Source organism: Cyprinodon tularosa, unplaced genomic scaffold (assembly GCF_016077235.1).
Source record: "Cyprinodon tularosa strain WSP-4 unplaced genomic scaffold, ASM1607723v1 ctg913, whole genome shotgun sequence".
NCBI classification, from domain to species: Eukaryota; Metazoa; Chordata; class Actinopteri; order Cyprinodontiformes; family Cyprinodontidae; genus Cyprinodon; species Cyprinodon tularosa.
The window spans coordinates 133883-155153 of NW_024039689.1; the positions used below are offsets into that span (position 1 = coordinate 133883).

Consider the following 21271-nt stretch of genomic DNA (forward strand, 5'->3'; position numbering starts at 1 on the left):
TGTTCCCGGGGGTTTGGGTGTTCAGGGGTTTTTGGGGGAGGGTTTGGGTGTTCCCTGGGGGTTGGATGTTTCAGGGGGTTTGGGGTGTTCAGGGGTTGGGTGATTCCAGAGGTTGGGAAAGGGGGTTGGATTTTTTTTTCAGGGGTTAGGATGTTCAAGGGTGGATGTTTCAGATGTTGGGATGGGGGGTTGGATGTTCAGGGGGTTTGGGTGGAGGTTGGGATGTTTCAGGGGGTTGGGGTTTTGAGGTTGGGTGTTCAGGGATTTGGGTGGGGGTTGGGGTGTTCAGGGGGTTGGATGGAGGTTTATAATCAAGGGTTGGATGGAGGGTTTAAAGGGTTCAGGGTTGGGTGTTACGGGTTGGATGTTTTAGGTGGTTTTGGGTTTCAGGGGGGGCGGAAAGTTCAGGGGTTGGAAAGTTTTAAGGGGGTTTGGGTGGAGGTTTGGGTGTTTTAGGGGGGTTTGGGTGGGTTTAAGGGGGGGGAGAGGTTGGATTTTTCAGGAGGTTGGGTGTTCAGGGGGATGGATTGGGGGGGTTTGATGTTCAGGGGGGGGGGGGGGTGGGGGTTGGATGTTCCCGGGGTTGGGGGAGGTTTTTGGGTATTTTTAGGGGTTTTTATGGAGGGTTTTGGGTGTTCAGAAGGGGGGTTTTGGGGTGGAGGTTAAAAATTTTTTAAGGTTTGGTTTGGTTGGGAGGTTTGGGTGTTCAGGGGTTTGGGTGGAGGTTTGGGGTGTTCAGGGGTTTTGGGTGGGTTCCCTAAATTTTGGAAAGTTCAGAGGTTTGGGTTTTTCAGGGGTTGATTTTTCAAAGGGGGGGGTGTTTGAGGTTTTGGGTGGGGTTTGGAAAGTTTTAGTTGGGGGTTTGGAAAGAGGGTTGGATGTTCAAAGGGGGGGTTTGGGGGAGGTTGGATGGTTTTAGGGTTTGGGTGGAGGTTTTGGGTGTTGAATAGGGTTGGAAGGAGGTTTTTTTGTTTTAGGGGGTTTTTTGTTCAGGGGTTGGGTTTCAGAAAAATTTTGGGTGGAGGTTGGATGGGTTTAGAAAGGGGGATGGAGGTTGGAAGTTCGGGGGGTTTGGAAAGGAGGGGTTTATGGGTTTAGGGGTTTTGGGTGGGAAAGGTTTGGGGTTTTTATCATGGGGTTGGGTGGAGGTTTGGAAAAGTTTTAAAGGGGGTTTTTTATTTGGGGGTTGGGTTTTTCAGGTGGTTGGGGTGGATGTTGGGTGGGTTTTAAAGGGGTTGGGTGGGAGGTTTTTGGATTTTTTGGGGGGTTTTTTTAAATTTTGGGGTTCAAAGGGGGGGGGGGTGGAGGTTTTGGTGTTCCCGGGGGGTTTTTTATGTTTTAGGGGGTTGGGAAAAGTTTTGGGGTTTGTGTTCAGGGGGGTTGGGGTTTCAAAAGGGTTTTGGGTTGGGTTTAGGGAAAGGTTTGGGTGTTCAGAGGGGTTTGGGGTTTTCCCGGGGGGTTGGATGTTCAGGGGTTTTTTTATGTTCAGGGGGGTTTGGATGTTTTCCCGTTGGGGGTTTGGGTGTTTTAGAGGTTTTGGGTGTTCAGGGGTTGGAAAGGGTTCCCGGGTTTTGGGTTTTTTCAGGGAGGTTGGATGTTCAAGGGTTGGGGATGTTCCAAAGGGGTTTGGGTTTTCAGGGGTTGGATGGAGGTTGGATGTTCAGGGGTTGGATGGAGGTTGGATGTTCAGGGGTTGGATGTTCAGGGGTTGGATGTTCAGGGGTTGGATGTTCAGGGGTTGGATGTTCAGGGGTTGGATGTTCAGGGGTTGGATGTTCAGAGGTTGGATGGAGGTTGGATGTTCAGGGGTTGGATGGAGGTTGGATGTTCAGGGGTTGGATGGAGGTTGGATGTTCAGGGGTTGGATGTTCAGGGGTTGGATGTTCAGAGGTTGGATGTTCAGAGGTTGGATGTTCAGGGGTTGGATGGAGGTTGGATGTTCAGGGGTTGGATGTTCAGGGGTTGGATGGAGGTTGGATGTTCAGGGGTTGGATGGAGGTTGGATGTTCAGGGGTTGGATGGAGGTTGGATGTTCAGGGGTTGGATGGAGGTTGGATGTTCAGGGGTTGGATGGAGGTTGGATGTTCAGGGGTTGGATGGAGGTTGGATGTTCAGGGGTTGGATGGAGGTTGGATGTTCAGGGGTTGGATGTTCAGAGGTTGGATGTTCAGAGGTTGGATGTTCAGGGGTTGGATGTTCAGGGGTTGGATGTTCAGGGGTTGGATGGAGGTTGGATGTTCAGGGGTTGGATGGAGGTTGGATGTTCAGGGGTTGGATGGAGGTTGGATGTTCAGGGGTTGGATGGAGGTTGGATGTTCAGGGGTTGGATGTTCAGGGGTTGGATGTTCAGAGGTTGGATGGAGGTTGGATGTTCAGGGGTTGGATGGAGGTTGGATGTTCAGGGGTTGGATGTTCAGGGGTTGGATGGAGGTTGGATGTTCAGGGGTTGGATGGAGGTTGGATGTTCAGGGGTTGGATGGAGGTTGGATGTTCAGGGGTTGGATGGAGGTTGGATGTTCAGGGGTTGGATGTTCAGGGGTTGGATGGAGGTTGGATGTTCAGGGGTTGGATGGAGGTTGGATGTTCAGGGGTTGGATGGAGGTTGGATGTTCAGGGGTTGGATGTTCAGGGGTTGGATGTTCAGGGGTTGGATGTTCAGAGGTTGGATGTTCAGGGGTTGGATGGAGGTTGGATGTTCAGGGGTTGGATGTTCAGAGGTTGGATGGAGGTTGGATGTTCAGGGGTTGGATGGAGGTTGGATGTTCAGGGGTTGGATGGAGGTTGGATGTTCAGGGGTTGGATGGAGGTTGGATGTTCAGGGGTTGGATGGAGGTTGGATGTTCAGGGGTTGGATGGAGGTTGGATGTTCAGGGGTTGGATGGAGGTTGGATGTTCAGGCAACATCTTTATGTTGTTTTTTTATTTGGGATGTAAAGAATTAAATGAAGACGAAATGCTTAATGCAGTCCTACAGTTACCTCTCCTGTCGGGCGGCGTGCGGAAAGATTCGGAGGATCTCCTGGTGCAGTAGCGCCTCCTGCTGGAGTCCCGTCAGCTCCTCCCTCAGCTTCACCTCCAGACTGTAGCCCTGGCCGAATTTGGCCTTCAGATGCTGGATGGTGCCGATGCATCTGATTGGAGAGAAACAGTTAAGCTGCAGGAACCTGGAGGCCAGAAGTCCTCTGGAATCTGGTGGGAAAATCCCGAAGGAGAAAAAACCTGAGCTGGCCGGAGACCATGATGGCAACGCGGTCGCACACGGCCTCAGCCTCCTCCATGTAGTGTGTGGTGAGGATAGCTCCTCGCTGGTGGTTCCTGAATGCAGCACGCATGGCCCTCCTGCACACAGACACGCCGTCCTTCATGCATGTTTTCAAACCAAAGGTTGTTTAGCAGAAGGTCTCCAGCAGAGCCATCACAGAGCAGAGGGACGTCTGAGGCTCACCACATCCGCTGCTTGGACTTGGGATCCATTCCTGACGACGGCTCGTCCAGCAGGACAATCTGCGGGTTTCCGATCATGCTCAGAGCGAAGCACAGCTGGAAGCACATGGAGCAGGGCTGCAGGAGCGGCTCTAACACCAAGCATGGATCTGATCATCAGAGCTCTTCTCACCTTCCGTTTCAGTCCTGCAGAGAGACTCTTTGCCGGTTTATCTAGATGCTCCTTCAGCTCCAACGCATTAGACACTCTGGGGGAAAAAATAAATAAATGATGTTGATTTTTCAGCAAAGCATTCAACATCGTAATAAAAACATGCAGCTAATTAACAGATGTTTTAGTTTCTCTTTGGAAATGATTTCACTCCTAGGAGGTTGCAGAGCCGCTGCAGGTTCAGGGTTCCTGCAGCATAAAGTTCAATTCAAGACTTTAACACTTTATATATGGAGTCAGAATATGCAGAAGTTAGGCCGCCGTTGGACAGAAGCTCTGGATTCGTTATGAATTCTCCCAGAATAGAGTTCAGCGTCTGCAAAGGTTTTAGGAGATTCAGGGACGTCAGGCAGACGCTGGAGAAATCAGCTCGGTGTGACAGAAGCTTAACCAGTCAAACATTTAAAGGTTAATGTAGATTCATTAAATAAAGTTAGTTAATTTAGTAATTCATTAAATTTTATTAAAAAGAGCAACATATTTTTATCTGTTAGACTGAACACAAAGACAACAACTAAAAAAAAACAGCACAATATTTCATGAGTGTAGCCTTGCAGTGGCGTCGGCAGTGCTAAACAATATCTTCATCTAGATTCTAACTACTTTCTACCCGCTGATCACAGCTAATATAGCCGCCATTGTTCCAGGCAGAGAAAGGATAGAGTAGCTCCGCCCACCGCGCATCAGACCCACTTTACCACCGCGCAGCCAGAGCAGCAGAGATGCTTCAGCCGTGCGTCAGAACTAAACTGGTAGAAGCATCAAAATGAAGCAGTGTTTGCGCGTTCTAGCTGCTCCTGCTGCGTACGGTGTGAACGTAGCTTTAGATATGAGCATCCAGCGAATGCAGCGTTTACTGCGTTTTTTCCACGGATGATCTCCAGTTTTATAGACTGACAGCCGGCGAAAAATTAAACGTGTTAGTTCAGCTTTGCATATCTGCTGCACGCTAACATTAGCTTAGCATCATTGTCATAAATAAGCCATTCTCTTCTACAGCCGTCTCCATTAAGGTTCTGTTTTTCCTGGGGGCTGTATATCCTCGCTCCTCCTCCTTATAGAAGGTCTGGATGCTCCAACTTTAAACTATATAAAGTTGCTGTTGAATGACAGGGTGTTGGGGGCGGGCTCTCTGTACCTATCGACGTGTGAGAGACGAAGGGACCAGAGAATGCAGGGAGCAGTGGGGCGAGGATTTCGCTCCAGTTCGCTCACAACGTCAATTAAAATGTTGGATTATAACATTTTTAAAATAACATTTTATTTGATTTAAGTGTGATTTCTTGGACATGTTTGACCGCCGGTACCAGCAGCGCTGAATGTGAGGAAGAGGAGGAAATGACTGCGCAGTCGCAGATGGAAGTGGATGCGTTTACAGCCAATGCAGAAATCTGATCCATTAGAGATGCTCTATAGATCTATAGATCTACTTCAGCTGGAGATAAAAGACGCCAAGGCGAGGATTACATATTGTGGGATAAAATATCATAAAAACATGAACTATACTGAACAATGAGTGGATTTAAATAAAGTGAAGGTTGTTGGTAAGAGCTTGTTTTATAAAATGAATCACATACATGCTTTATAACTATTATCTCATTTGCAATGAGATGAGAAGTGACCTTTTTTAATGCCAGTTAAATAAGACGATCCACGTGTTTCGGTCACATCAGTAAATCAAACGCCGAGTGTCGCAGCGCCCCGGCAGAATAACAGGAAGGAAAAAGGTCAGAAAACGCCTTCTGCTGAACGTCAGAGTGAGTGTGGAGCGATTTCGCCGCAGCGGCAGGAAAATGAAAGTGAGCGCGGAACGGATTTTGAGCGAAGCGTCCTGGAGAAACTCTGAGCGGCGGAGCGAATGAGCGAACATCCTGCTGAGCGGGGAGCGGGAAATTTGTTCAATGTTGCGGAAGAGACAGATGGGAGACTTACTAAATTAAAAGAAGAACGGACACGACTGAAGCGCAGCTGTGGTTCAAACAGTTGCTCGCCTCATGGCGAACGGCGCTCTGGCGTTAACTCGCCAGGTAAAACATTTGCTGATTGTTAATTAAAGACCCCGGTTACAGCGAGCTGTTTGTTAAATTAAATATTTTAATGTTGGATATGGATTACAAAATTAAAATCCTATTTATGAAACAATTTAAAGACCTTAGAAAGACGGATTTCAGACATTTTAATACCAGTTAAGACTTTCTATTGAAGATTTAAAGCTTTTTAAGGATCTGAGTGTGATGCTTCGGTCTGAGCGGCGGTGGCGGAGCTGATGACTGACCGTTTGATGATGCCCGGGACCTCGTGGCCCTTCAGCCCTTTAATGGCGGCGTAGATCTCCAGGTGTTCCTGCAGGGTGATCCGGGGCCAAAGAGGGTTGACCTGGGGACAGTAGCCCACATGGTCCAGAGGATCGTCCAGCGGACTGAAGTCGGCGCTGTAGTCTCCCATCAGGATCTGGACCCAGAGAGAAGACGTTAGCTTTCAGCTGCTTCAGGCCTTTTCTAACGTCCAGGCGGAGTCTCAGCGCACCCGGCCGGCCGTGGGGTCCGTGTCGCCTGACAGCATGTGCATGACCGTGGTCTTCCCTGCTCCGTTGGGGCCCAGCAGTCCCAGAACTTCCCCTGAGGAGAACAGCAGCAGGTTGCTGGTTTGAACGCAGCCCACAGCGAAAGGTGTTTTCTCATGAGCGTACCTTTGCCAACACAGAAGGATACGTTCTTAGTGGCCACTTTAGTCTTCTTGGTGAGAGAGAAGCCTTCTTTCTGGCACTGGAACTCCTTTCTCAGGTTACTAACGACCACCATCGGTTTCTGGAAGACGGGAATTATTCACTCCTTCATTTTCAACCTGTCAGCTCTTATTTTGAAGGACCTCACCTCCTCGCAGGCCTGACAGGTTAGCGCCTCCTTCACTCTGGCCTTCTCCATGCAAACGTCCTCATCCTCGTTGAGCCCTTCCTCTGAGCTGCACTCCGGTTTGGGCTTCGGCCGCGATGAGATCCTGTCAAAGTTCAGGAGTGAACATCAGCGTTCTGACGCTTAAAGCGACGGAGCGGGGAATGTGATGACCACCTGCACAGCTGGTCGCTCTTCATCGCCCGCCCTCCGTACCGGACCTCCAGCCAGCGCAACAGGAACAGCAGGACGATGCACTGCAGGTAGGGCTGAGAACAAACAGAGGCAGTGCTGAAAGGCGTCTCTACCTGTTCACACCTCAGAGACCAGAGAAGGAAAGACTTACAGCCACAACGGAAATCAGCAGACTTTTCCACAGGAAGTTCTCCTCATACAGAATGGGAAGGAACGTTGCCTGGAAAAGGAAAAGTCCAGCAATGAAGCAAACCTGCTATATGGGATTTTTTTTGCATCCACGCGTTAATTAAGGCCCCAGCAAATGAGATCTTTAGTAAAACGGTGATATTCCTGATCATTCCAATCATCTCTGCTCAGATTAAAACAGGTTTCCATCAGATTTGTCAAAGGAAATAAAGCTTCTAGTTAGAGTGGCTCAGGTTATCCTGAGCTATCTCTATAGTTCTGCTGCTATAGGCTTAGACTGCTGGAGGACATAGGGACCCCTTTTTCATCATTCTGCTTCATTCTATCTCTATTCTCCCACTCTGCAGAATCTGTTAGTTCAATCTCTAACGTTCTGCTCTCTCTGCTTTTTCTCATAGTAGCTTCATCTGGTCTGTTCCTGTTTGGCTGTGACTCCATCCTGGAGAGAAATATCAGCTGTGCTGCTGCCATCAACACCTTTGTTTCTAGATGTTGGAGCTTGGCCTGTTTTCCAGTGTAGTCCTGTTTCTCTGACGGTGACTAACTGGATGTGCTCTCTTCATCCTCTGACATGGGAGCTGGCTCGGAGCTCGTCTGCCTGGCTGTGTGTTTCCTGGACGGGGCCGCCTGTGGAGCTGGTTGACAGTTGCCTTTTGTATCTATGCTTCTTTTTCTATGTCTGCTTCTGTCTCCTTGAACCCCAGTGGGCCTCAGCAGATGGCCGCTCACACTGAGCCTGGTTCTGCTGGAGGTTTCTTCCTGTTCAAAGGGAGTTTTTCCTCTCCACTGTCACTACAAGCATGCTTAGTGTGAGGGATTGCTGAAGAGTCAATGAGTCGATGCAATCAGCTGGTTTTCCTTAGATAGAAAACTTTGAATCAATCTGACTGGATGATCTGGATCTATAAAGTGACCTGAGACGACATGATGGGAATTGGAGCTATAGAAATACACTGAATTGAAATGAAATGATTAATCAACGTCTCTACTCTGACCCCGCCCCTCAGACAGCTGATTTGTAATGTTTTAAGCAAAGACGGCGGCCATGTTTTCCGCTCCCACCTTGGTGATGCAGCTGAGGCAGCCCATCAGAGGGTAGAGGGGGATCAACAGGCACAGGACGTTGTGCAGCGATCTGGCCATTTCAGGGAGTTCCACCAGAAAGAACAGCTGGACGATGGAGGCCGACACCACGCACACCTGAGGCAGAAACCATCCGCTAACACAAAGCTACACACAGCAGCAGGGAGGAGGAGCCAACATTCCTGTTCTTCTAGCCTCACCATCATGGAGATGAACGAGAAGAAGTCTCTGTTGCTCTGAACTCGTGCGAACCCGAAGGAAACCACGTAGGTGAAGAGGATCATGGCCGGGCCGAAGCCAATGGTGCAGAGGACCTGAGAGAGAGGGAGGGGTTAATCACTCCTCCTGCATGGGGAGCAGGGTCAGATGGTACTGATCCCGGCGGCACTGACCGCGGCTGTGAGGTTGCTGGTTGTGGGCAGGTTTGCAGAGTGGAAGGAGAAGAGGATGAGGTTCATGGAGGACAGGATGAGGTAGTAGAAGGGGACGTCCACGGCCGCCTGGCCGCACCAGTAGGCCGAGGGCAGCAGGCCGGAGATCCGCAGCGTTGAGCGGCACTTTATCTGAGGGGAGGACAAATGAAGGCTGTGCAGAAACAGAAAGGCTTAAACATTTCAGAGCTTCTGGAGGAACCAGCAGAGGGCAGCGCTGAGTCACTGAAAAACAGCAGAACTTCAACCTCTGCTGGGTTACGCTACGTTCACACCAAACGCACTTTCAGCATCAATGAAGCTTCTGCTGCTTCATCTCTGATCCTCACTAAGGTCAGCCGTCCAGTAAAGTGAGTCCAGATGTTTCTGCTGCTCCTGTGTTCGATGCCAGAGAGCAGCTTTGCTATATTAGCTGTGATCAACGGGTAGAAAGTAGTTAGAATCTATGTTGAAGTGAGAAAGTCCTCCTGAAAACATGGTCTGTGCAGTCAGTTCATCCAGATTACCATCCTGCCTTCAAAGATTATTTCTCTGTGGGAGCCGCTCAGACCCCCAAGGTTTCACTCGCAGATCAGTCTGGAGACTCTCCGTTAAAGAAAATTTGGAGCCGTTCACCAAACGAACGTCCAATCAGCGTTGGCTTTGAGGCGGGTTGAGGTGTGACGCAACGAGAAGCGCCACAGTTCAGTCTAAAGAACATGGCGGCTTCAGCCGATGAAACTAGCGTTAGCGTGGCTATCGAGCAAGTTTTATGGGAATTACAGAGTATTTCTTCACTGAAGGAAGAGCAAAACACTGCTCTGGAGGCTTTTCTCAGAGGAAAAGATGTTTTTGCTCTTCTCCCGGCTGGTTTTAGCAAGAGTAGCTTGGATGTTAGTACGTCATATGCTTCGTTGATCTGATTGGTCTATTTGGCCCGTCTATCACCAACATAGGCCAATCAGCTAACCAGTATTTTCACCCCTTCCCAAAATTACTTCAACGGAAGGTTTCCAGATATGCGGAGCAAATCCATCTGGCGGAGTCAGGTTATCAAACTGCAGGCAGCAGGATAATAAAAGCCAACATATTCTGCCGGCAGGTTTCTACATTTGAAGTTAATTTAGGCGTTAATAAACTGTTTCAGAGGAGTGATCATAGCGCTCTGCATCAGCAGTGCTGCGTCTGACTCCCTGCCAGCTCCCAGATCAGCTTCTCTGATTGGATGATGAGGCGCGTCCAGCAGCTGCTGCTTCTGAAGCGCCTCTGATGCTCCAGAGGCGCTGTTCCTGCTGTAGGACCTTTGATGCACCTTGATGCGTGTCAATCAATGACTTTGACTGTAAAATGGCTGCGTTTGGTGTGAATGTAGCATTAGCCCCACTTTTCCTTCCTGGATGCAGAACAGAAACTTTCTACCAGCAGGAAGTCACCATAACTGCAGGATTACCTCACGATCCCGGGTGTGATCCATTGCGAAATACGCCGGCATTCCGGCCGCCAGCATCCCCAGCATGATGGCCTCTATGTAGACCAGAGCGTAGGACGTGATGTCCGGGATTTGCTGCAGGAAGGAAGCGTTCAGTCACGTATTAAAGCCTCAGATCCTCACTCTGCTGGAGACTCACATAATCAAAGGGTTTGGTCCAGGTCCGGATCTGGCCGGTTCCGTTCAGGCCTCTGAGGAGGGCGTTGCTCAGGACGTTGGCGGCCATGGGCAGCGAGTGAACGGTGGTGCTGTTGAAAGCGATGCTGTAGCTGAAACCCTTTGAGACGCAGCAGACAGAGCTCAGTCAGAGGAAACCGTCCTGCATGGAGCTGCCAGAGATCAGACCACAGCTACTCACCTTACTGGACCCGGAGACCTCCACGGCGGCGCTGTGCGGCGCCGCAGCCATGTAGTCGGTCTGCTTCATCAACTCCACCTTGATATCCTGGGATTCCAGGTTGTGGATGAAGTCAGAAATATCAGAGTCTGTTGGAGAAAGGAAATAGCATCGTTACCCAACAGTTCAGGCATCTTTGAACTTCAGCCATTCAGCTGGTCGCTCACCGGTCGAGTTCTTGACCAGGAGGCTGGTGACGTATCTGTGAGGCGCCTCGTTCTTCTTCAGCAGGTAGATGGGCTGAAACTCCCGCTCCTGTGAGTGGATCTGGATGTTTCCGCTCACCAGCGACACGACCAGAATCGCAGAGAAGAAGAGCAGGAAGAGAACCAGGCTGAAAGACAGGAAAACGCCGTCACTGTCTCTGACCTGAACCAGTCACCGGAGCGTTTCCCGTCAGCTAACGGCTCCCCTCCGCACGCCGTCTCCTCACGTGTAAAGGTAGGCCTTCCACTCCCGCCGCACGTTGAGCATGTGCAGCCAGGCCACGGCGCTGAACTGCTGCCTCCACAGAGCGTGACCCGACACCATGTCCGACTTGCTGTCTGAGAAGGTGAGCAGCCGCTGGTCGGTGTCGTCCACAGACAACGCGTCGCCGTCGTCCTCCGCCGGCTCCCGGTGGAACACGCTGTAGTCTGAAAGAGGAAGCCGTTTTACTCAGACGAAGTGCTCATGTCTGCAGAACTGCGGCGCCGCTCACTGACCGGCCTGATCCACCTCAGCCTCCGACTCCAGGCGCAGGAAAACATCTTCCAGCGTTGTCATGGAAACGCCGTAGTTCTTAATCCCCAGCTGCGGCTGAGAGTCCAGCTCTGAGAACAGGCCTGGGGAGAACAGATCAGAAACATTAACCGAGCGTCCGGCCGAGTCGGAGGCGGCGCGGTGAGAATCGAGTCGCACCTGGAAAGGTGTTCATGCCCTCGAAGGGCAGCGTGAAGGTGAGCTCAGCGTCATGCTGCCTGCAGAGCGTCGCTTTGGGAACGTGCTGCTTCACCAACGACGCCACCTTCTCTGCATCGCAGCCCTCAGCGATGGACATCCTGCAGAGGAGGAGAACGGGCACGGGGCGGACTGAGGCTCGCTGCTCAGGCCTCACGCTGACCCCCCCACCCCACCACCTACCTGAGGTGATATCCAACGCCACACTTGATCTTCAGGTACAGAGACGAGCCGACGCACTTCAGCTGCCCCTGAGAGATCACAGCTTTACGATCTGAAATCAAACCACACATTTGACCTTTGACCTTTCAGGCTGGTTACTGGAAACTTTCACTTTTCTTAATGGTTCACTTTTAATTAGGGTTGAAAAATTCATGTAATCACAACATCTGCAACTTTCTCCCTCCAGCCCCTAGGTGGCAGTAAAACGCTTCAGCTGGGTTTTCTGTGGGGATGTGAGACGAAGCCTCATTGAACCGTTTGTGCCACTGATTGCCTGAAAAAGTGAAGCCATCATCCGCCATGTTGGTACTCCCCACTCCCATGGAGACGCGCAGTAAAAGTCTCTACCTGTGGAGCATCTGGCTGCTACAACAAGCAGTTAGCCGACTGTAGGAAGACGTTCCACAGGTGATTTCACAGTCAGCGCGCGCAAACATGCTTTTATGTAGTTTATTCAAATGATCACATTCTTGTAACTAATTAAAAGGTTACAGGAAATACTATACACTACTGTTTATGCTCTAAAAACATTCTAAATGACTTCGTTTCGAGTAAATTCTGGACGCTACCCACTCAGGACACTTGGAATACATTGGACGAGCAGTATGGAGGAATATTGACACGTTTTTTGTGGACTTTTATGGACCTTTCTGTCTCGGGCGCCATAGACCTCCATTATTTGAATGTCAGCAGACAGCAAGAAGCCTCCCAGATCTCCAGATGCATTTGAGATATCAAAAAAGTACTCCAGAGTGTTGTTCAGCATGGGGGTGAGTAGAAAATGAAGGCTGATCATGTTTTGGGTGTACTATTCCTTTAAGCCTCTTAACATCCACCTCAGTTTGGGAAATTCTGGCCTATATATTCTGACATGCTGCTATATCTGTGTTATTGGTGCTCGCTGTGTGCAGAATGTGGAGAATCTAAGCTTTCCAACGATGTCTAACATGTTTATATTGGTAAAGATTTTACCGGAGGAATTTATCCATTCTGAGTTATTAGTTGTATTGAAGAAAAGAGGCTGAATTCTACTGAATACTAATAATAAAAGTGAAACCAGACGCAGATTCTGATCATTATATTGATTCATTATGTATTTAGGCGACGATTTTATACAAAGCGACTTACAAAGTAGGAATGAGTGTGAAGGGTCTTGCTTAAGGACACGCTGGCAGCTCATTATCCACCCGAGTGGGGAGTGGGAACCAGAGCCTCCTGCGAGGGCGACTTACCTACTAGCCTTTAACTGATCTAACTGCAAATGTTTTAACCAACTAGACTGCTTGTTTCTACAGCCAATCTATTCTTAGAATCTATGCAACTGACTGCAGCTCTACTCCAAACTCCCACATGTTGACTGAATCCTGAGGCCGTTTAAATGCCTGTTAGAGTTTACGGGCGAGCTGAACCACTTCCTGAAGCGGTCGCGTGGTATAGTGGGGTGGCGAGGCTTCGGACATCATCGATTATGGCCCCTCCCCTTAATGAAGCAAGCCTCGATACGCGCTACACGGAAACACCCCTTCTCTTCTACTCTCTACTTCTCTCTCTTCTACTAACATCACTACCTCAGGGTCATGAAGGCGACCAGGAGGGTTCCTCTGCTCACCTGGAACTACTTTGGCTCAAAGGAAGCTCAACACCAGCAGGAACTAGAACCTAGTTACTAGAAACCAGTAAACTGGGCTCTACATTTAAACAGGACTGGTTTTCAAACTGGGAAGTTATTGTTTTGATTGGATATTTTCTACAGCAGCTACGTTTCTATGGAGACCAGAAGTAAACAGGAAGGAAATGTGGGTTAGAAAACAGAAAGAAATGATATAATGCTGATTTTCAGCCCCAGTCAGAGCAATGAAATCTTTTTGGGTCAATCATTTATAACGGCTCTCTTTTTAATATTCAGTGTGTAAAATCTCTATTTTATTCAGAAGGTCATGTAATATAAGACCAAAGCAGGGGTTTAAGCTCTAGCTCAAGTTTCCAAAGGCCCAGACGGCGTCCAGCTTAATCTGGCTGAAACCAGGATTCTAATATCAGCCTCTAATGGAAACATTTAAAGGATGGATAAACGCTCCTTTCTCTGCTTGTTCTGCCAGATTTCCAACAATCAATTCCTTACATGCATTTTAATAAATGTTTGTCTCAGTGACATTTATGTTAATCAAACAAGCCTGCTGAGCAGAGAAATGCTCCATCTTCCAGCTTGCAGATCTCTGCATGCAGCATCTAACAGGTCCAGTTCTCACCAGCCAGGATGTCGGCCTCGTCCATGTAGTGCGTGGTGAGAACAATGACTCTGCCGGCCTGCCGGCTCTTCAGCAGCGACCACACCTGGTGTCTGGAGCAGGGGTCCATCCCTGCAGTGGGTTCATCCAGGAGCAAAATCTGACAAAGAGACACAAGAAATCCAATAATAACTGAAATAAAGCAAAGAGTGTTGGAAGAAAGAATATTTAAAGGGTAACTCACCCTAAAACCAGCTTCTCTGCAGGAAGAACTGTATAAACCAGCCTGACAGCTGCTATATTAATACCTTTAACCTTAGTGCTGCCCTCTTGGAGTAAAACAGAGGCTACTGCAGTTTATTTTCCTATTGGTCCAAATGGTAGGTTCTAGAACAGGCTGTTGAATGTTTATTTCCATTTTAACCAAGAATTTTTAATGTTTATGGGTGTTTTTTAGGTAGAGATTAAGCTTTTTCTATGTCTGCTTCTGTCTCCTTGAACCCCAGTGGGCCTCAGCAGATGGCCGCTCACATTGAGCCTGGTTCTGCTGGAGGTTTCTTCCTGTTCAAACCTTTCACATCCAAAGAGCCATTTTGTCCTAAAATCGGTTAATTAAAAGTCGCTTAGAGCCACAAAATACTTTTTTAAATAATTTTTAATTAACCTCTTAAAACCTTAAGTTCCAAAGCCAACAGCTCTGGAACTGTTATAGCTAGAAGTCTGACATTTTCTGCATTTGAGGTTGACATGATGTAGAACAAATTTAATACAATTAAACCTGCCTTTTCTCAAGAATTACTTTATTACTGCTGTTCAAAAAATACCTTTCATTTCCGAGAATAAAAAAAAACAAACTTTCAGTCGTGTTTGATCTGATGCAGGTTGGTCTGTGTTCTACTCACCCAAATTTAATTTATTTATTAGGAGACTAGCGGGGGTTAGCTTTCAAATAATGTATTGCACATGTAATTTGGGCTTACCGTTCCTAATTTAATTGCTTTTTCAGTTGGGGATGCAAAATAGGCGAGGATTAGCCAAAATGAGGTGGATGTTAAGAGGTTAAATAAACTACCTAATATTTTTGTTTCCTTTCTGCGATACGAGATATCTCGCCATCTAAAACAACATACAGCTTATTTGTATTTTTAGCTTTCAAAATAATTACAAAACATAAATTCTAAGTTGATTAAAAGAAAAATAGCTCTAAAAACATTTCTTTTTTCGTTACATGTCACTCTGTTGTGAAAATTTATTTATTTATTTACGTGTTCATTTGAACAGGGACAGTGCACATTAATAAACATTTCTGTAAATGAGCCAGTGTTAGCTAAGTAGCTAATTTTCAACTGTAGTCCCTGGGCAAGGTTTAAAATGCCAACATATTCAATTCAAATATTCTTAATAAAAACCACTAAAGCTTCTGAGCCACAGTTCATTAGTTAGTTCTAATAGTGTAAATTGGAGCCATTATTATTTTAATTGGGGAGGGTCCAAAGAGCCCCATGTGGCTCTGGAGCTGCAGGTTACAGACCCCCGCCATAAAGGAAGATAAAGCCGGGCGTACACTGTGCGACTTTTTGCCCTTTTAAGAGCGATTTTTCAGTCCTGCAAGAATTTTCTAATCGGGCCGACTTTCATCCTGATGGTGTATCTTACGGGGGGTAACGGGGGGGGGCAATCAGCCTCTAACGACCAATCTTTCTCCCAACCATCGTGGGCAAATCGCTCAGTGGGCAACAAGGATTCTTCTTCTTCTTCTTCTTCTTCCTCTTAGATGTAAACCCAGCAGCATGGCGGGGGGGCAATGAGTGAAATGGAGTTCTTCCTGTCAAACTGACAGACCGTAGTAGCCACGTTAGCTCAGCCATGTCTTTGTCCAAATACGTCGCCTCCTTTTCTTTTTAGGGCTTTCAGCACTAAATTACCCAAATATCCAAGGCAGCGCGTTTCACTCTAATGGCTTCCTGATAGACGAGTCCCAGTAGCTCCATCTCACTGCGGAGCTGAGTCCCACCTGGTTTCTGGTCGTACAGTGTGAGCAGGTAGATCGCATCAGAGCGTCGGGTCACACAGCGTGAGAACAAACATCGTACGTATGAAACCCTGCAGTTTCGTCGTAGTTGAAGTTGCGAGCCACAATTGAAAAAAATTAAATAAATCGCACAGTGTACAGCCCGGCTAAAAACAAGCTTGGTACCTTAGGATCTCCCAGGATGGCGATGCCCACTGAGAGCTTCCTCTTCTGGCCCCCGCTCAGACTCTTCGCCTGAGCCGTCATGATTTTCTCCAAGTCCAAGTCCTTCAGGACTCTGGTGACCTGTCAGGAACAAAGATTCAGACTTTCTGAACGTCACAGAACGCTCCTGAATCACTGAACTTTGGGATAAATAAAAGCAGTTGAGTAAAAACAGCAGAAAATGGCGGCGGTTACCTCAGCGGGGACGTCAGCAGGCGGGATCCCTTTGATGGCAGCAAATATCTTGAGGTGCTCCTCCACCGTCAGCACATCAAAGATGATGTTGAACTGAGGGCAGATTCCCACCAGCTGCTTCATCTCTGAGCCCTCTGCAATGTCCGCCACGGGGGAGCCGTATATGGCCGCCGAGCCGCTGGTGGGGGGGCAGATACCGCACAGGATGTTCATCAGAGTGGACTTTCCTGCGCCGCTGTGTCCCAGCAGGGCTGTGATCTGACCCTCATAGATATCGAAGGTCAGGCCTGAGGGAGGAAAGCAGCAGAGCATCAGCAGACGAACCGCCAGACGTGGCGAGCTTCAGACGCCACGGCTCACCTCTCAGAGCCTCCATGCTTTTCTCCTTGTCTTTGTAAACCTTCCGGATGTTGCTGATCCTGTCGGAGCAACAGAGGTTCAGTAAAAGCTGTTAGCAGAGATTTCAGATGAAGATTAGCCAAAACGCATCAGACCAGAGTTCCCACAGCATGAGGCCAGTTAAAATCAGGACTTTAAGACTTTTTAAGGCCAATTAAAATAAAAATTTAAAACTGACTTTACAATAAACACAAGAAAAACCTGGCAGCGACAAATCTACCTCAAATGTTTATTTGAACATTAACCATTAGTTAAAATTTCCCTGATATAAAGCAGGAATCCTCAGAGTGGGAACAGGAGCGCCGCTGCCTGCAGGTTTTACTGGTTTCTCTGGTTCAGCACAGATTTTAAAACAGCGTGAACCAAGAAGATCAGACAGATCGTCTCTTTTTTTTAACCTTTTCCCTCAGATGTAGTTTTTTATCTTGCTTTCAGATGAACTCCAGTATATCTCCCATATAACATAGACTGAGCTGTTGTGAAGCAGATGTTAGCTGGATGCTAGCAGGACCTGATTTCTAAACCTTCCTAACGTGTAGAAGTGGAATATTACCGTATGGCTTCTTTCCCTCTGAACTCCGGGGAGACGGGCTCCACGTTCTCATCTCCAACTGGAGCGCCGTTGGCCTCAGCATCGAACACGGAGCTCACTTCCACGTAGCGCTTCCTGTGTTTGGACCAATAACGCGGCTTCAGGAAGTAGAGCACGGACCTCTTAATCCCAAACTCACCTGAACATCAGACACATGATTTCAGTGAATTTATGCTCCTAAAAGCAGAGGCAGCGTGTTCGGCTGGTAGATTATCTCCTTCAGGCAGATTAAAAACTGAATTGTTAAATATTTCTTCCCCTTTCAAAATGCTGCAGACTTTATTACCCAAACCTCAGCATTTTCCTGACAGTTTAGATCAATTCTGGTACTTTAGATGGAAACCAGTCCCTGAAACGGACCAGAATGTCTGAACTCCTTCGGTCCAGGGCTGCAACTAACCATTATTTAGCAAATCCTTTATTTTCTGAATAACTGATCAATAATCAGATAGAAAAAACATTCATTAAAGAAGATTTTTTTACTAAATTAAACCAGGTGAAACTAAAACTTTTCCACTTTAATTAAATGGAAAATGTTTACATTTTGTTTTACAATCTTGGTATAATTCCTGCTCTAAGCTGGTTTCTCTCTCAGCTAGAGGAATATTTTACAGTCTATTCTCCAGTTAACCTTTAATCAATCACTTAATTAGTTTAGGATTATTTCAATAAACCTGTAAATAAAATAGAACATATCTGACATTAAGTTAAATTAAATAAAACACAGATCTTCATCTCTAAATCAAATCGTTTTATTGGGATGAATTCATGTCTGTCGTTTCTCTCCTCAAAGCTAAAATTAGTCCCAGATATTAAAACTCAGAACTAGGGATGCACGATATTGGGATTTTGGCCGATATGCCGATATTTTAAAACTCATGTAGCCGATAACCGATATCGATACCGATGTTAAAGCTGGACGAAAATAAGTAGTCATTGAAAATAGCAGTTTTGTTATCCATTTCTGACACTTTGAAAAATAATATACTCAAATATATTTTCATATGCTGATATCAAATAGATTGTTAAAAACGCGGTATCGATCTATTTTACTTTCAAAATCTGGTGAAATTTCATCGTTCTGTTACAAACTCTCGTGATATTTTGCAAATTCTTGTGAGATTTTGTTAGTAAAATAGATCGATACCGCGTCAATATATCAACATATAAAAATATGGCAACATTTGGTGAATTTTCGGGGGATTTCGTAGCATAACGATGACATATAGCAATATTTCATTAGTAAAAGAGATTGATATGGTGTTTTTAAATGGCAATATATCAGCATATGAAGATATTGGGATATTTTAATGGATCAATATTTTTTCCCTCGTCTTTAGAAGTTTTTAAGTCTGTAAAAAAGAAGCTTTTGAGGAAAAAGAAGTATTTATTTTTTAGACTTTAGAAACTCAGAAGCTGATCAAATATCGGGTTAAATATCGGTGGGGGGGCCGATGTCCGATATTCAGTTTTAAGGCCGATACCGATAGGGGGCCGATTATATCCTGCATCCCTACTCAGAACATAAACCATCATTTCCCAGTAAAACATAAGGTTTCTTCAATGTTTACTTTCAGGTTTTATAGTACGCCTTTGCCTTTCAGATTCTGGATGGTTCTGGATTCCTGACGTTGTGGACCAGTCTGGATGAACCCTTCCTCTTCCGTTACTGAGCACCAAAAGCTCCACAGAGGCGTGGAGGAGTCGGCCTGAAGCTCACATGTGAAAATGTAGATGATGTCATCAGACTGATCAACCATCAGCCAGGCCGATTCAGCCAACGGTCATAATATATCGCCTCTGATCTCCCTTAGTGCAGAAGAACCAGACTAATGGAGCAACATGGATTCCATGCAGAGTGACGGACGCACTAACAGGATCTACTTCAACACGTCATCCGCTGAATAACAGCCTGATGCAGGATGGTTTCTATAGAAAGCATTATTTTTTTAGTATTGTCTTCACTCACCGGGCAGAACCTGGTCCAGGTAGATGGCCAGCAGAAGGTAAAGAACGCAGTCCAGAGCTAGCATGAGCAGAGGGACGTAGAGCGGATGGGGCCCGTTGGTCAAGGAGGAGAACACAGCGCCATCTCCCTGCGCTTCCAGGTAAACCACCTGGAAAAACACCATTCACATCCTTTACAGGGAATCTGACTGTTGGATCCGGCAGCAATGGAAGATGGGAGGATGGGAGGATGTGGGGCGGGGGGTGTGTGCGGCCAACCTGAGCGATCCCCATGGAGAAGGCACTGGGAGACAGCAGGCAGAGCAGCCAGACCAGCAGCTGTGGGAAGTCTGGCAGCAGCACGGTGAACAGCGACATGCAGCCAAACACCACCGTCAGCATGGAGCCCACCGTGCTCGCAAACTTTGGCTTCTTGAACAACGGCGTCAGCATGAAGGAGAAAAAGATCTGAGAGGGACAAACAGAAGCTTAGAGGACAAGACGCTTCAAAAGTCTCTAAAGTCTGCTTCCAGGAGGACTCACTGAAGATATGCCATAGAGGAAGATGAGGAAAAAGATGACCAAGAAGTCACTTTTAGGGAAGAGTAAACTGTATGTGGCGATGACGGCCATCAGGACGGACATGGCGGTCACCAAAGCAGCATACAGAAGGCCCCATGATAACCTGTGGGAAGCACAGGAAGCCTCACATCCTGTTCAAACGCCTCAAGGAACAAGAGGATTGGGCGGAGCTTACCAGAAGGCCGTGTCGTACAGCCCCATCATGGTCATGGTGTCCTTCAGGTGATGCTCCTTCTCAGCCGCCACGTTCACAATGAGGAAGGTGACAAAAGGAGTGAAGGCCAGCACCAGGTAGATGGAGATCAGGACGTGGGGAAACTTCTGGACCTCCACGGAGCCTGGCTGGCCCATCATCACCGCCTTCAGGTTCAGCTCATCCCACACCGTCCGTTTGGTCTGCCTCTGCAGACGGGGCACAGAGAACAGCTTTTAATCACACCAGTTACCGACGTCTAAATCCCCGTTTCATTAGGGCGCATGATGTGCTTCATCCGCTACACCTCGGCGTGACGGAGGACCAGCTTTCCTCCTCCTTTACATCTGGAACATCTTTTAAAGTTATTCCTGCAGGTTTGGCTTCGTCCATATTCATAAAAACTACAGTCAGCACTTTAACCTGTTGGTATAAAAACATGCTGTGATCCAGAGCGGGAGGCTTCCTGTGAAGCTTTAAATCTGAAGCACAGGCAGCATCACAGAAGTTGATCTAAGGAGCCTCATCTAACGTCAAACATTCAGTTCCTAAAGGATCAGCGTTATGCTTTGCTCTGCTGCCATCGCTCCTTTAAAGCCTTAAAGCCAGAATCCTGCGCCGTGATGCACAATCATTTTAATGTAAGTCCATAATAACACTAACTTACACGATCGCACTTAAAAATAAGTCGTTTTTTAAAATGTTGCATCAAATATTAGAGGTTTCTGAACAAAATAAAAGCAGAAGATAAATGATTTGAACTTTTAACCAATCCGAGCGTTAAAATAACCTAAACAATAAATAAAAAAAGTATACAGTAGTTCTGCTGCTATAGGCTTAGACTGCTGGAGGACATAGGGACCCCTTTTTCATCATTCTGCTTCATTCTATCTCTATTCTCCCACTCTGCAGAATCTGTTAGTTCAATCTCTAACGTTCTGCTCTCTCTGCTTTTCCTCAGAGTAGCTTTGCCTCGTCTGTTCCTGTTTGGCTGTGACTCCATCCTGGAGAGAAATATCAGCTGTGCTGCTGCCATCAACACCTTTGTTTCTAGATGTTGGAGCTTGGCCTGTTTTCCAGTGTAGTCCTGTTTCTCTGACTGTGACTAACTGGATGTGCTCTCTTCATCCTCTGACATGGGAGCTGGCTCGGAGCTCGTCTGCCTGGCTGTGTGTTTCCTGGACGGGGCCGCCTGTGGAGCTGGTTGACAGTTGCCTTTTGTATCTATGCTTCTTTTTCTATGTCTGCTTCTGTCTCCTTGAACCCCAGTGGGCCTCAGCAGATGGCCGCTCACACTGAGCCTGGTTCTGCTGGAGGTTTCTTCCTGTTCAAAGGGAGTTTTTCCTCTCCACTGTCGCTACAAGCATGCTTAGTGTGAGGGATTGCTGAAGAGTCAATGAGTCGATGCAATCAGCTGGTTTTCCTTAGA

General features: G+C 47.3%; 1 protein-coding gene across 1 annotated transcript in view; it reads right to left on the reverse strand.

The window, feature by feature from the left end:
• Positions 1-21271, reverse strand: part of abca5 (ATP-binding cassette, sub-family A (ABC1), member 5) — a 40633-nt gene that overhangs the window by 12981 nt on the left and 6381 nt on the right. Inside the window, exons 6-35 of the mRNA XM_038274414.1 lie at positions 19825-20051; positions 19611-19752; positions 19347-19535; positions 19090-19237; positions 17082-17259; positions 16490-16548; positions 16130-16416; positions 15896-16015; positions 13720-13858; positions 11432-11522; positions 11210-11349; positions 11014-11133; positions 10743-10944; positions 10477-10643; positions 10271-10398; positions 10052-10189; positions 9874-9987; positions 8406-8576; positions 8214-8327; positions 7993-8130; positions 6893-6961; positions 6724-6815; positions 6529-6652; positions 6345-6462; positions 6182-6273; positions 5931-6106; positions 3617-3692; positions 3446-3540; positions 3220-3339; positions 2979-3131 (exon numbers count right to left, since the gene is read on the reverse strand). Coding sequence (XP_038130342.1) covers positions 2979-3131; positions 3220-3339; positions 3446-3540; positions 3617-3692; positions 5931-6106; positions 6182-6273; positions 6345-6462; positions 6529-6652; positions 6724-6815; positions 6893-6961; positions 7993-8130; positions 8214-8327; positions 8406-8576; positions 9874-9987; positions 10052-10189; positions 10271-10398; positions 10477-10643; positions 10743-10944; positions 11014-11133; positions 11210-11349; positions 11432-11522; positions 13720-13858; positions 15896-16015; positions 16130-16416; positions 16490-16548; positions 17082-17259; positions 19090-19237; positions 19347-19535; positions 19611-19752; positions 19825-20051 — 4127 coding nt within the window. The remainder of the gene's footprint in view (positions 1-2978; positions 3132-3219; positions 3340-3445; positions 3541-3616; positions 3693-5930; positions 6107-6181; positions 6274-6344; positions 6463-6528; positions 6653-6723; positions 6816-6892; positions 6962-7992; positions 8131-8213; positions 8328-8405; positions 8577-9873; positions 9988-10051; positions 10190-10270; positions 10399-10476; positions 10644-10742; positions 10945-11013; positions 11134-11209; positions 11350-11431; positions 11523-13719; positions 13859-15895; positions 16016-16129; positions 16417-16489; positions 16549-17081; positions 17260-19089; positions 19238-19346; positions 19536-19610; positions 19753-19824; positions 20052-21271) is intronic.